We start from the raw sequence: 16,118 nt of genomic DNA, 5'->3' as shown, positions 1-16,118 counted from the left end.
GGTAACTATAGTCTTGGTAAAAAAAAGTGTTTTTACATAGCTTACACCAGTAGCTGAGCTTTTGTTTTTTTTTTTACATTTGATTGTTGATAAACTAGCCTCATTTATCTCCATGATTTGATTTCGAGGCAGAGCAATATGGTTACCATGGTGCACATTTTGTAGCTCCACTTAGAATAGATATTGTAATGAAAAATACATATAACATTATTCACTTCAATGTCCATACGAAATAATAAATGTGAGCGGAGAACGCGTCATCCATGCGCAAAGTTGCAGAACTGTCATTCTACGATATCCAAGTGGTCGCCATACTGGCTGCATCCTCTATGTGACGTCACCCGGACATTACCCTAACTATGGGAGACGAACACGTCCCTTCTGACACGGAAGCTCTTTTCGAAAGGGACAACACCACACAACCGAATGAAGTTACCGGGGCAATATTACACTATTGTTTCGAGCCATATTCAGATGATATGCGATCACGGCCAGACCGCATCCCCGTCCGATCCACTAACGCGGCGGAGATGAGCCATCGCGGCTCATCGCAGCCGGCCGGTGTGGCTTATGACGGAGCCGAGCCGTACTGCTTTAAGGGGGTGTTAATAGACGTCGCAGTACGATGAACAACACAGTCAGCCGGGGCCCTTTACTGTGCGCACGCGGCTGAGTGACGCATTCTCGGCTGGGTTCTTCAGAGGCGCCCCCGTCCGCAAAGCCTGACAGGTGCAGCCTTCGCAGAATCTGTGACCGTTGAACTTAGCACGTCAGCCCGTGTGGCTGATTTTCGGCACCGTGGTGGCATATAATGGAGCCGAGGCGTGCTGCTTTTAGAGGGCTGTTCACAGCCACCACAGTACGCAATGAACACTATCGAGCCGGGGCGCATTACTGCACACACGAGGCTGAGTGCGACATTGTTGGCTGGGTTTTTCAGATTCGCCACCGTCCGCGCAGCAGCCCGACGCCGTCCGACGCGCACATCGACATATTTCATACGCGGATCTTTTGTTACGTTATGAGAGACCGATAACATGGTCCGCCCCAAACTATTATTTTTTTTCAGTAGCTGAATTTCACACCTACCTGTGATTTAGAACCCATGAAGCTCTCGTCCTCTGCACCCGTGCAATCCGAAGCGGGTCTCTTTCAAATTTATGAAAGGTAATTCCATTCTCCTGAGTGTTCAAGCAATGTCCAGCAATGCAATGAGACGGCATTTTGGCTAACACGAAGGAACAACGAGCTACCTTCCCGGAGGTAAAACTAATGGGAACAAACGAGTCCACTTGTGGGTGCCTCTGTCCTGTACGCCACTTCCTGCTTCTTCTTGAAAACAAATCCCTCGAAAGGATTTTCATGACGGGAGTTACAAAAAGCTGTATACGTCAGTCATATTTTGTGGTTTAAAAATGGGCCCATATTGGCTGACGTTTTTTCATTAATAATGTACTAAAAATCATCCATTTCATAACACTTGAATCAATCAACTGTGTAAGACCATCCATGATTATCTTTACGCAAAATTGACAGATGGGGATGTGGAGAAACATTTAATTCAATGCGGATGATCATGTGACTCTTTGTCTTCTTAAATTACTTCTGTTGGCAAAAATACCATATGCACAATGACACGTTTGCTGAAATATATTGCTGACATTTGATATAGGGTTAGGGTTATGCTTGTTTTTGATAAGAACAAAACAAGATTAAACTCCAGAAAGTCAGCACTTTTAAAGTGTGAGTGTCTTTTACTCACAGCTGCTTTTAGCATTAAAGGTCAAGCGTGTCAGGTCAAGTCAGGTCATCCTCTGTCAAGGGATATTACTGTTGGCATTCTGGCTGTGCAAACTTTCCATGTATGTAAATACACGCAAACACACAGATTTGAACTGAACAACAACCATCAATGAAACGAGAGTGGTGCAACGATCAGTGAATTCAATTACAGGAGTGGCTTTGTGCACCATTTTTTTTAGTTGTTGTCATGGGTCCACATAAAGCAAAATGTGAAATTCAAAAGGATTGTGAAGTACCAACCATGGGCATTAAATACATGACCCGTATCATCATATTAACTGTCCATACTGTGTCCCATATCATGTGCTAAGACCTCAAAGCTCTGTGTCAAAACGATTTACAACATACTGCTCCAACCAGTTGGTCAGTGTTAGAAAGACTGAATTCAGCTGTATTTACCTTGGATCAGGTGGACAATGATGCACTCTCATACGGGAACAGCATTTTTTTTTTCATCTTACAGTCACTGAGAGACATTGTGTGATAAAGTGTTCTTCACTTTTCTGGTATTCCCAATGATATTTTTTGTACATATTGTTGACATTTTTTGAGAATACCTTTGAAGAAAGTACAAAATATAACCCCTAATATAAACAGCTTGGTCAAAAGCTTCTGTTCTATAACAAGCTATTTGAAGAAATTATTTCAGAAAGTGATTTAAATTTCCTTTCATTTCTGCAGGCCCAAAAGTTTATGATGATATATTGTCCCAAAAACTATCATGGTTAATGAGTATGGGTATTCTTTACTCTGTGATATGGATCCCTCTGGGTCTGAAATAAAGAATAAAGAGTAGCAGGACATGGAGCCTTCTATTGCGATTACAATCGGTTTAGAAGCCCAAACTGAATGAAAATGTAAACACGTCAATCGAAATAAGCTGGTCGAATCAAAATGTTTACGTACTGTGTAAATATGGCGCCTCCCGACGGAGCTTGAGTGTAACGGAGCTCTTATTTTTAACTACTTCAGAATGGATTCTATCCATTCTTTTTCTTTAAAAAAAACAATCATCCATCAATCCATTTTCTTTGCTACTTATCCTCACGAGGGTCGCAGGGAGTGCTGGAGCCTATCCCAGCTGTGTGAACGGCAGGGTACACCCTGAACTGGTTGCCAGCCAATCGCAGGGCACATGGAGACCAACAGCTGCACTTACAATCACACCTAGGGGCAATTTAGAGTGTCCAATTAATGTTGCATGTTTTTAGGATGTAGCAGGAAACCGGAGTGCCCTGAGAAAACCCACACAGGCGGTAGTCCTCAGAACTGTAAGGCCAACGCTTTACCAGCTGCCCCACCGTGCCGCCATAATAATAAGAATAATAATTTCATTTTTTAAGCCGCTTATCCTCACAAGGGTTGTGAGTGCTGGAGCCTATCCCACCTATCTTGGGGTAGGAGGCAGCGTACACGCTGAACTGGTTACCTGCAAAGAGCAGGGGGCATGGAGACGGACAACAGTCACACCAAAGGACAATTGAGAGTCCTCAATTAGTGCATGTTTTTGGATGTGGGAGGAAATTGGAGTGCCCAGAGAAAACCCACGCAGCCACGGGGAGAACATGCAAACTCCACGCAGCGAGGGCCCACATCATGCACATTTTAATTAAAAAGAAAAGATGTTTTCTTTTTTTTTTTACCATTTAAAGCAATTAATATTACAGGTACTCTTTCTGGAATACATTTCTGATTTCCAGTGAAGAAAATAAGTATTTGAACACCCTGCTATATTGCAGGTTCTCCCACTTAGAAATCATGGAGGGCTCTGAAATTTTCATCATAGGTGCATGTTCACTGCGAGAGAGATAATCTAAAAAGAAAAATCCAGAAATCACAATGTATGATTTTTTTTTTTTTTTTTTAAATATATTTTTTTGTGGGATACCGCTGCAAATAAGTATTTGAACACCTATCGGCTAGAATTCTGACCCTCAAAGACCTCTTAGGCCGCCTTTAAACGTCCACCTCCATTCCATGTATTATCCTGAATCAGATGCACCTGTGTGAGGTCGTTAGCTGTATAAAGACACCTGTCCACCCCATACAATCAAAAAGACTCAAACTTGTAATATGGCCAAGACCAAAGAGCTGTCCAAAGACACCAGAGACAAAATTCTATAACTCTACATGGTTGGAAAAGGGCTACGGAGAAAGCAGCTTGGTGATAAAAGGTCCACTTTTGGAGCAATCATTAGAAAATGGAACAAGCAAAACATGATGATCAATCTCAATCGGAGTGGAGCCCCATGCAAGATATCGCCTCGTGGGGTCTTAATGATCCTTAGAAAGATGAGGAATCAGCCCAGGACTACACGACAGGAATTGGTCAATGACTTGAAAAGAGCTAGGACCACCGTTTCCAAGGTGACTGTTGGTAATACACTAAGACGTCCTGGTTTGAAATCATGCATGCCACGGAAGGTTCCCCTGCTTAAATCAGCACAAAGCCCGTCTTAAATTTACCAATGACCATTTGGATAATACAGAAGAGTCACTGGAGAAAGTTCTGTGGTCATATTAGACCAAAAGTGAACTTTTTGGTCAAAATTCCACTAACCGTGTTGGGAGGAAGGCGAATGATGGGTTCCATCCCAAGAACACCATCCGTACTGTGAAGCATGGGGGTGGTACCATCATACTGTGGGGGTGTTTTTCTGCACATGGGACAGGACGACTGCACTGTATTAAGGAGAGGATGACCGTGGCCATGTATTATGAGATTTTGGGGAACAACCTCTTTCCCTCAGAGTATTGAAGATGGGTCATGGCTGGGTCTTTCAACATGACAATGACCGGAAGAACACAGCCAGAAAAACCAAAGAGTAACTCCATAAGAAGCATCTTAAGGTTCTGGTGTGGCCTAGCCAGTCTCCAGACTTAAACCCAATAGAAAATCTTAGGAGGGAGCTGAAACTCCATGTTTCTCAGCGACAGCCCAGAAACCTGTCTGATCTAGAGAAGATCTGTGTGGAGGGTTAGGGTGGAGGGCCAAAATCCCTCCTGCAGTGTGTGCACCCTGGTGAACAACTACAGGAAACCTTTGACCTCTGTAATTGCAAACAAAGGCTACTGTACCAAATATTAACTCTTTGGTCTTGGCCATGTTACAAGTTTGAGTCTTACTGATTGTATGGGGTGGTAATATCTTGCATGGGGCTCCACTCCGATTGAGATTGACCATCATGTTTTGTTCCATTTTCTAATGATTGCTCCAAAAGTGGACCTTTTATCACCAAGCTGCTTTCTCCGTAGCCCTTTCCAACCATGTAGCGTTATAGAATTTTGTCTCTGGTGTCTTTGGACAGCTCTTTGGTCTTGGCCATATTACAAGTTTGAGTCTTATTGATTGTATGGGGTGGAAAGGTGTCTTTATGCAGCTAACAACCTCACACAGGTGCATCTGATTCAGTATAATACACGGAGGGGAGATGGACCTTTAAATGCGGTCTCAGAGGTTTTTGTGGGTCAGAATTCTAGCTGATAGACAGGTGTTCAAATACTTATTTGCAGCTGTATCACACAAATAAATCATTAAAAAAATCATACATTGTGATTTCTGGATTTTTCTTTTTAGATTATCCCTCTCACAGTGGACATGCACCTACGATGAAAATTTCAGACCCCTCCATGATTTCCAAGTGGAAGAACTTGCAATATAGCAGAGTGTTCATTTACTTGTTTTCTTCACTGTATACATAATTCTACTTCTACTTTTAAAGCTCATGTATTTTTTTCACATGAAGTAGACAAAGATAACAAATAACCACATTTTTTTTCCTCGCAATTATTGTCAGTTTGTTCAAAGTGCATGAAGAGTTATCTCCTGTGTGTCCTCTAGAAACATCGATATATTGAATACCGTGTTGCAAGCGTGTGTGGGTGCTTGGAAACGCACCAGGACTCCTTCAAGAAAGCGGAGTGAACTTAGATGCCCATTCTATCTTACAAGTCATTGAGGCCTCCTATTTATTTGGGGATTGTGAATGAAATTCAGCAACATAGGATACAGTGTTACCTCGCTATATTATTCCAATTTTAAGTGTAGGTTGTATTTTTTTTGTGGTAAAATGTACACTTCCTTTGAAACAGAGCTGTGAATTTAAAAAAAAAAAGGAATAAAAATCTCAAACATATTCCAAGGAATAGAACATCTACAGTTTTTCTATGCATTACTGTATGTTTTAGAGGTTTAAGGGTGTTTAAGAGTATTCAAAGTGTTTATTAGAGTATAGAGATCGTCCATGTGATGTTACCGTTTTCACGGCGCCATATTGCTGGTCAAACAAAGATGCTCGGCAATGCGGGAGTCGTTCAACTGGAGCAGATTTTTCACAATGCCAGAGACCCATTTATTTTTCTGTTGGTTGTCACCATACATGAGACAGTTCTTTAAATAGATCATTCTGTGGAATACCAGCTGAAAAGACGAGAAAAGATCCATGGATTTTGGCAATTAAATGGGATGGATGGACCCCAGCGAAATAAACACGCCTGTGTAGCGATCACTTCATTTCAGCACATGTGGCATCAGAGTTGGGCTGCTCAACAAGTACGAGCTCCTTATTAAAAGTGCTGTAAAAGTTTTTTTTTTTTTTTTCAAGACTGAAGAACCAATCAGCGTAATTGATCCAAAACATTTATTACCTTGGCGCAGATGAAAATGTATTTCATGAAAAGTCAGCCAGCGAGCACAAAAATGAAATGTGGGTACCGAAATAGGTCTTTGCAGCTCATTTATTTAAAAAAAAAAAAAAAGTATTAGTTTTCGCTTCACTTTGCAATGAAAGTGTGTTTTTGGAACAGAAAATTTAATGTCCACGTCCTCCAACTCATATTTTTTACAGTGCTTAGACCCAACATAAACAATTCAGGACTTTGCTTGCTTTTGCCGTAGTGAACTGTCATACACTCTAGCTGCTGACACATCCTGAGTTGGCAAAAACTATGGCTTGGAGACAATCTCTTTCACCATCATGCTTCACTAAGGACATTTTCATATCTAACGTGTTAATGTCATCTCAGAAGAATGTATGCAAAAATTGATGGGCATCACAAAAAATGTTGCAGTCACTCATATTTGAAAAATATACGAGTGTGGTCAGTCATGCTTGCAGTTAAAGTTGCGGGTGTGATTAGGGATGGAATCTCAAGACCTTGAAATAATTTATTGTAATCCAGTAAGTAACATAACTAGAAATTTAAAAATAAAATAAACAAATACAAAACTGAAATAGAAAACAAACATTTCAAACTCATAATTGATAATTTCTAATTTCAACCTGATATTAGTAGAACATGATATAAAACAGTAAAAAATAAAATAAATAAAAATTCTTGATCTGACAAACTATCTGAAGAGAAGTTAAATGCACTGGCCGGTCAAGGAATAAACTCTTTAGTTCAGCATAATCGGCGTGAGTGGCAACAAGCTAGCAATACATGTTGGCAATCATGATGTATTGTTGTAATCTAGCGTAATTTATGGCGGTATCTATTGTCAATCCACTGATGAAAGCTAGCAGTAGATGATCTATAACTTCCTAAAGCATGTAGAGGGGAAAGGTTTTAAACTTCAAGGTAACTCGTACCACAGGAAAATGACTGTTAGAATTTAGATCAAGTCAAAGTAAATCACGATCTCATACTTGGGGGATGGGGGGTGCACGTGCACATCGCCGCAACGGGTGTAAATAGGAGGCCGGCTTGCTAGAACGCGCCCTATGTGAGTGCGCTCGATGTATTGGCCACACCTGAATCAAGCGACGAGGTGGATGACATCTCACTTCTTTTTTTTGGGGGGGGGGCACGCCATCACACGACAAACCAAAACTGCCTCGCAATCAACACATTGAACACCTCTGGTGTAGCTGAATTTCATTTGACATTGCTCATTATGTTGAAGCGCTGAACATGCGCGTTTGACATCACTTCCGGACATGCTCAGTATGGTTAACTTGCATTTCCTGTTTCTGGGTGAATACTGATTGTTTAGGATGAGGCTTGTTTATTTAACAACGTTTATGAAATAAACACGTAAATTAATGTCAAGACTACACAAAATATGCGACGTCTTTCAATATCTATTTTTCTGCTTGTAACAAATTTTCTGCGTGTGATTTTTTTTTTTTTTTTTTTTTTTTTTTTTTTTGTGCTCGACTGTGCGGTCTCACTCGTCAAATGTGAGTGACTGATATTGTGCACTCAAAAAATGTGGTTTCAGAATAAAACATGTCCCACACAATTTCAAAGCAGTTATGGGATTCTGGTTACTATTTGATGGTGCTCATTTAAAAAAAAGATACTGTAATTTCTCATATATAATGCGCAAAATTTTCCAAAAATATATCAAACATCAAAAAGTCAATAGAGCTTTAGGTAATGATTAAAAATAAAGGGGAAATTCACATTGTATAGTCATATACTTGTAGATAGGTTGGTAAACAAACGAACATTTGTTTACATTTCAATATGATATTCAATGTCTTATGTTACACATATGTATTACGGTAATGTGTGCCCCCAACATGAAATTCCTGACCTGCTCACGGGAGTTTGCCATTTTACAATTGTTAGCATAGCATATTTGTTGCTACTGCACCAAACATCAGAAACCGCTGCCCATGAGTTTGTTTGAACTTAAACTGAGAAAAAATGTACACTACAACAGCTAGTTATGTAGCAACTTTTAAAACAAAAGTATCATCACTCCTGCCAAAGAAATGGGCAACCGCGAAGCAATGCGGCAGTTCATAGACGTTGAATTCAATGTGAAATTGTGGAGGAGGATGAAGGAGAAAATAATTCATCAAAAAGCACATTGAAGAGTTTTGGGATGTAGGAGAGTTCCACAGTTCCCAAAGATGGAAGAAGAGCTGCTACAGATTGTTGCCAAATGAAGGGCAAGAGGCTGCACTATTAGCACTGTGGAGCTTCGCCTCAAAGCACTGACAATAATGAGAAATAAAGGAAAAAAAGACTTCACAAACACCATAGATTGAACACAGGATGACATGCTTTGGGAGGAGGATGGGATCACTGTTCATGACGCAATGCAGGAGAGACCGTAACTGGACCAAGTTATCAATGATGAGTTACACTGTGATGCACCAAAGGTAGCTGCTATGGATATTTTTCCAGATTTGAGATGAGTCAGATGATTCTTTTGAAGGTTTTGCCAAGGATGTGTAATGTAGAGGATAAACTGCACTATGCACAAACATTTTATGCACAAATATTTAATGCAAAAAAATGTTTCTGCACAAAATTCAAGTTAAAAAGTGTTATATTTTATTTACGACTGTAATACAAGTTGTCAACAGTACTAATAAAATGTTATACAGATCATTGAGCATTTATTTTAGTTGGTTGAGAGATATTGTAACATGCCAGAAAGGGAGACATACCTGTGACGGAGCTGGTGAGGGAGTTGTGGGAATATTTCATGTATGGTAGAAAGGTGCTCCAGGATATTGAATTGGGAATAGCAACACAGCAAAAAGGAGATTCCAAGTTTTGATTCGCCCCCACCATCTGGGGTTGGATTGGGGATGATAGCTGGAGGGCAGGCTGGCTGCTGCTCCCACTGTCATGCAGAACTCCTTACACACCTGAGAGCGGAACGGAAATTGGTCTGAGACCGTGTCAAGAGAGATGCTGTGCAATCTGAATACATGAATAACTAGCAGGTTAGCTGTCTCAAAAGCAAAGGGCAACTTGAGAAGGGGTAATATAAGGGACATACATAGAGAAGATTGAGAGAATTATCTTCAGAGGGGAGTAGACTGGTAACGAAGTCCAGGAAAATGTGGGACCAGAGTGGAATCTGAATAAGTAAGGTGTGCACCAGACCAGGTGGGGGTTAATGTGAAGTTTTATGATTATGGTTGGATCAGATGATGAACCGGGCAGCAGTCCCCTCTCGTCATTCCTGTCATTCTTTTAGATCCCAGATGATGGGTAGGATTTCCCAATTTCCCAGGTCATGATTGTGTCCACACGGAGAGAACTGACAAAAAAAGAAGGTGCATGGATGAAGTGTTGGGGATTCAGGGTCTTTCTAAGAGAGAATAACCGCTGTGTTCAGTAAAGAGGTTGCCATCTCCATCTCTCCAACTGACCTATATATTTTTTTTTTTTTTTTTGTTATTGTTGTGAACCAAGTTTTTATTGGAACAAGTTTAGACATCCACTCAGTATCCCACATCTCAAACAGCAATTCAAATATGATTAAATTGAGTACAAGTTTAGTCATGGAAACAAATTCAAGTTGTAAATCAAGTAACTACTGAAGGTGGGATATTCTTCAGAAACACAAACGGACATAAATTTAAAAAATGACTAGCATTTAACATTGTTTTTTTTCTCTACAGTACGGCCAAATACAATGTCCTCACCTTTCTTCCGAGATTCCTCTACTCGCAGTTCAGGAGGGCAGCCAATGCTTTTTTCCTCTTCATTGCACTCTTACAGGTAGGATTTTTAATCCACTGGAACACAGTCACATCACACTCTTATGTTACATTTACAATTGTAAAATCCAAGCTGTCATTTTTATAAAATCTTCACAGCTTCAATTTGTTTCTATTAGTATGCAAGTCGTTGGCTGTTTATGATGACCAAGACACCATTTGCAATGGTCATTGCTGTAATTTCTTAGCATATCCACTCGTAAAGGCATATACGTCAACGTTGCCTTAGTTATGAATAATACATGTAATACTGTGTTCTGCTAAAAGGAAACTCAATTTGTTTTCTGTCTCACCAATCTTTGTCATAATACATTAAAAATAAATTGGGCTGCAATGAACACTCTAGTCTCATTTGGCTTTGTTTCTGTACCGTCATAGAAAGAGGCTCTTTTGTCTTCTTTTTTAGCCACAGTGGTTGCATTGATGTTTTTCCAAGCATCAATCATTCTGATTATATTAAAAGCAGCATAATGCCATCAGTCTCAGAGATAAAAGCATGAGAGGGAGTACTCTTCACCTTGATATCCACAGAAAGCGTTTCCTCTTTTAAGAGCCTCCATTCTGTGACCTTGAAGTTTCTACTTTGAAAAGCAACCGGTGCATCTTTATTAATTTACTAGTCGATGGTACAACCTTGAACAAAACATGCCTCTGAGGATGAGATGTTCATAGTTAGTCTGTGTGTGCATGTTTCGCTGAGATTTGATTATTTAATGTGGAAACTAAACGGAACAGAAAATAGAATTATATTTTTTCTTTTTTTTTTAATTATTTGCTTCTAACCCGATGATCCAACCGGACTATATGTATATGTAAAGTATGTGCACAGGTCACCATACAATCACTCTCCCTTTTGTTCAAACTGGTCAAATAAGATTGAAAAAAAAAACAATTCAGGCTTTAGCTGTTCCTACGCTGCATGAACAGGCAAAAGGTTCTCAGACGTCTACTTAACTTAATTTGCAGCTTGGTACCATCGGACACGTTTTGCAGTCATGAAACACTCCCAAGTACAAATGAACGCAATGTCACTTCCAAGAGATGGACAAAATAGAATAAAAGGTCTAACTTTTCTTTCATTAAAAAAACAACAACCTTCTTTCATCATGCACATTTCCGAGGGAGGAAGAGAGGGATGGGGGGGTGAATTCAGAAGATTCAAGACTTGAGCATCTTTCTCCTCTTTCTCTACCTTACATAGAAACATAACATAACTTGGAATGCTAACCGTAACTACAGTTTAATTGATAAAAGAAAAGTATTTCTACTTCTGTCATGGACAGTATTTTCACAGAGATGACAAATGTTATGGAACTTTTTATTACGAAAATAAGTTAAATTGAGTCGTTATGGCCATAAGACTGACTGTTCCGGATATATTTAAAAAAAAAAAAAATCCAGCGTCTCACATTGTCTTGTTCACATTGTACACATGCAACAAGTACATTGCAGAAAATCGAAAAATACATAAACTTTTCAATCCAGTTCATCACCAAAGGTATTTGTTTGCAGAGTGGTGTGTTTTAAATGTCATTTGAGATCTAATTAATCTGCTTCAATAGATTTGCATTTTTTTGTAGATAGGGTTGAAAACAAAATTGGCAAAAGTGAATTAATGCATAGATTAATATATACCGAGATAGATTAGATGTTTTAGACAATGGAACATTGAAGTCCCATACAGAATTGTACTGGGACTTTGATTCAGGCTGCAACTGCATCCACCATTTTAATAATAAAAACATTAAAATGACAAATATTTGAAGCCATATTTTAGCAACGATTATGACTGTCACATGAAAGAATAGAAAGAAAAGGTGGATGGATGTTGTGAGGAAGGACAAGGAAAGGAAAAAGATGACACGCTGTGGCGACCCCTTACGGGACAAGCCGAAAGAAAAAGAAGAAGACTGTCACATGAAAATGTCCTCGACAAAATTTTCAAAGTAGGAGATTTTTAATACATATGTGGACACATTGTTGGAGAATATTTAAAATATACATAGTTTTGTTTTCAGATTGAGAATTTATGTTTCCCACTTTCTGTCCTGAAGCCCCTCTGTCCAAAGTCTCAGAGAACACTATTTCTCCTTGAGATGCTTAGAGCTCAAGTGTCGTCAAACGGATGATTTTTGGCATATTATTCATGAAAAACCCACAGCCAATATGGTCCCATGTGTTTTTTTCATCACAAAACATGATTTTGACGTATACAGCTTTTTCTAACTCCCGCCATGAAAATCCTCTCGAGGGATTTGTTTTCGAGAAGCAGGAAATGACGTACAGGACAGAGGCGCCCCCTAGTGGACTCATTTGTTTCCTTTAGTTTTACCTCCGGGAAGGTAGCTCGTTGTTCCTTCGTGTTAGCCAAAATGCCGGCTCATTGCATTGCTGGACATTGCTTGAACACTCGGGAGAATGGAATTACCCTTCATAAGTTTGAAAGAAACCCTATTCATTGTGAAAAATGGATTGCACGGGTGCAGAGGACAAGAGCTTCGTGGGTTCCAAATAACAGGTAGGTGTGTATACAGCTCCAAAAAAAAAAGTTTGGGGCGGTGTCAGAAGGAGCGTTGGAAAAATGCGAATATCTCTGTTGTTCGGTTTCCGTAGTAGCAGGCACTGCGCGTTTTCAACGGCGGAAATGACGATGACTTCAAGGACAGATGACGCAACTAATATGGCGAACACTTGGATGTCGACGGATACTCAATTGTGCAATTTTGTGCATGGATGACGCGCTCTCCGCTCACTCTTTTTTTTTCCGTATAAACATTGAAGTGAATACTGTTATATGTATTTTTCATTACAATATCTGTTTTAGAATGTTTATAGGGATGACACCCGGGCTTTAAGTTATAGCCTGATTCTGTGACAGTGTTGACAGGGCTTCACAATTGAATCGGGTTAGGTTTTATTTTAAATAACTACATTTACCTATATGTGCTTTTCTCAGCACTACAGAACACATCTAACTGCAAAAGTTAAAAGATCAGTTCACATATTCAAAAAATATTAAGAATTTCAAGATAAATTTGCATTCAGATTTAAGTATCTAAATGGGATACCGATGTATCCATCCATACATTTTCTGAGCCACTTATCTTCACAAGGGTCGTGCGAGTGCTGGAGCCAAACCTAGCTATCTTCGGGAAGGAGCCAGGGTACAGCCTATACTGGTTGCCATCCATTCGCAGGGAACATGTAAACAAACAACCAGTCTTAAATCAACCTACCAAGTTTGTTTTTTGGATGTGGGAGGAAACTGGAGTTCCCAGAGAAAACCCAAGCAGGCAAAGGAATAATATCCAAACTCCACACAGTCGGGGCCAGGATGTGAACCCCAGACCTCAGAACTGTGAGGCAGACGCTCTAACCAGTCGTTTACCATGCCACCCGTACTTCAAATTCACCAGGATTACTGAGCAATGTCAATATAAAAATCCTGTTGCGGCATTTGATTCAAGATGGTAGCTATAGCTTTGGTAAAAGGTAGAATAGAAGAAACTAAAATTAAAAAAAAAAATCTCTCTTGCACTCTCACTTATGTTGTCTTCATTTTTTTTTTTCTCACAGCAAATCCCAGATGTGTCTCCCACTGGTCGCTGGACAACGTTGGTGCCGCTGCTTTTTATTCTAGTTGTGGCAGCTGTGAAGGAAGTCATTGAGGATCTGGTAAGAGCACCTTCAAAAAGTATTGTAAAAACAGTTTACATTCTGTCCTTTTTGAGTCGAGACGTTCCCTACAGGAGTCTTTCATGGTCACATGGTCTCAAAAGGAAGTATGCAATCTCACATCTGCACACGTGCAATGTCGTGAATTGTATACATATAAAAGCAGGCACTCGTTTAATTTCATTTCATTTAACAGCTGTGCCTGCCTGGCTACCCATTGAGTTAATTAACCTACACACTAGTGTAGTTAGCACAAACCAAATATCGCAACCGTTTCCCCTTTTGCATATGAGAAAATATTTCAGTTAAAAAATACATTAATTTATTGTATGTAACATTAGGGATGGGTATAAATTGCACAATGGTGTGATTCCGAGTGAGTCTTTTTTCATGTGTCCTGCGATTGGCTGGCAACCAGTTTAGGGTGTACCCTCCTTCCTTCTGGGTTACAGCTGGGATTGGCTCCAGTACTCCCCTGACCCTCATGAGGATAAACGGCTCAGAAAATGGATGGTTGGATCTTTTTAGCCTTGGAACTCTGCCGTAGATGGCATTTTTGCCCGGTCTCGTCCTCATTTTCGTGTCATGAACACTGATCTTAACTGATGGAAGAGAGGCCCTCGGTTCTTTAGAAGTCCTCCTGTTTCCTTTGTGGCCTCCTGGGTGGGTCATTGCTGTTCTCTTGGAATAATCTTTGTTGGCTGTTCCGGGACGCCTCACCACTGCATAATGTTCTCCTGAATTGGTTGCAAGCCAATCGCTGGGCACATCCAAACAAACAACCATTCACACTCACATTCACACCTATGGGCAATTAGCATCTTTAACTGACCTACCAGCCATGTTTTTGGGATGTGGGAGAAAACCGGAGTGCCTGGATTAAACCCATGCAGGCATTGGACGAAAAGACAACCCCCACACAGATGGGGCTGGCATTGAAATAGTTTGCCTCTTATGGAGGCTTTCTTTGGTTATCCTGGCTGTGTGCTTTGAGTCTTTATCAGAATCAGCTTTAATGGCCAAGTATGTAACAATACACAAGAAATTTGTCTCTGCCAGTTGGTGCCATCCTGGTATGACATTCAGAACAAAGAACAAACAACAAGATACATTCAGTTAATAGAAACTATTCCTTGTAAGAGTCACAGTTATGCAAGATGCAGAGTATTCTTCATTTAGAGCATTTAAGTGTGCGTCAACATGTTTAGCTTATACAAAGTGTCCTTACCTACTTGTGGTTCACTTTTATAGACCAGTGCAATCACAATTGTGCAAAGGGAGCAGTTTAAAGTGACGAATCTTGCAACACTGTGCAGTATATATTATCCATACTAATTGGACCACCAGCATGTGAGGGTGTGTCCCAACAACTGCGCAAGGCAGAAAGTAGTAGGTTCGGTGATCAAGAATTTAATTACTTAATTGCAAGAGGGAAAACTGTTTCAATGCCTGCCAGTTTTGATTTACATTGATCGGTTGCCCCTACCCGACGGAAGGAGCTGGAAGAGCTGGTAGCCAGAATGTGGAGGGTCAGAAAGGATCCTGCCCACTCTGGACCTAGTTCGAGTGGTGTGCAAGTCTTCAAGGGTGGATAGGCTATGCCGACAATCCGTACAGCAATTTTGATTGTCCGTTCTAGTTAGAGTTTGTCCTTTTTTGTGGCAGCCACGAACCAAACTGTAATGGAGATACAGTACATTGTACTGATTGGATGACCGCTGTGTAGAACTGTCTCAAGACCTCTTGTGACAGGTCGTGCTTTGTTAGAAGCTGCAAGAACTACATCCTTTGCTGGGCTTTTTTGATGATGGAGTTGATGTTCATCTCCCACTTCAGGTCATGTGAGACTGTAATTCCCAAGAACTTGATGGTCTCAATGGTCGACAGAAGACAGTTGGACACCGTGGGCGGCAGCTGTGATGAAAGATGCCTCGAAGTCCACGATAATTTCTACAGTCTTTAGAGTGTTCAACGCCAGGTTGTGTTGGCCACACCAAAACTCCAGTCTCACCACTTCCTGTTGATATGCCGACCTGTTGCTGTGATGAGGCTGATGACTTTGGAGTCATCTGCGGACTTCAGGAGTTCGACAGCCCGGTGCCTCGAGGTACAGTTGTTTATGAAGAGCAAGAAGAGCAGAGGGGAGAGGACACAACCTTGGGGTGCCCT

The 16,118-nt window shown here is 40.5% G+C and overlaps 1 protein-coding gene and 1 long non-coding RNA gene across 7 annotated transcripts in view; one reads left to right on the top strand and one right to left on the bottom strand.

Moving 5' to 3' along the window:
* Positions 1–16,118, top strand: part of atp8a1 (ATPase phospholipid transporting 8A1) — a 180,600-nt gene that overhangs the window by 28,994 nt on the left and 135,488 nt on the right. For all 6 annotated transcript variants that reach the window (XM_061834636.1, XM_061834637.1, XM_061834630.1 and 3 more), the window contains 2 exons: positions 10,176–10,275; positions 13,851–13,949. In XM_061834636.1, coding sequence (XP_061690620.1) covers positions 10,176–10,275; positions 13,851–13,949 — 199 coding nt within the window. The remainder of the gene's footprint in view (positions 1–10,175; positions 10,276–13,850; positions 13,950–16,118) is intronic.
* On the bottom strand, positions 9,234–13,841 carry LOC133508493 (uncharacterized). The gene is made up of 3 exons (XR_009797069.1): positions 13,511–13,841; positions 10,200–10,292; positions 9,234–9,413 (listed from the first exon to the last, which is right to left on the bottom strand). It is a non-coding gene; the product is annotated as an uncharacterized LOC133508493 (long non-coding RNA).

Source organism: Syngnathoides biaculeatus, chromosome 11 (assembly GCF_019802595.1).
Source record: "Syngnathoides biaculeatus isolate LvHL_M chromosome 11, ASM1980259v1, whole genome shotgun sequence".
Classification (NCBI taxonomy): Eukaryota; Metazoa; Chordata; class Actinopteri; order Syngnathiformes; family Syngnathidae; genus Syngnathoides; species Syngnathoides biaculeatus.
Note: the sequence above shows the minus strand (reverse complement) of the source record. Positions and strands in the feature narration are given on the sequence as shown.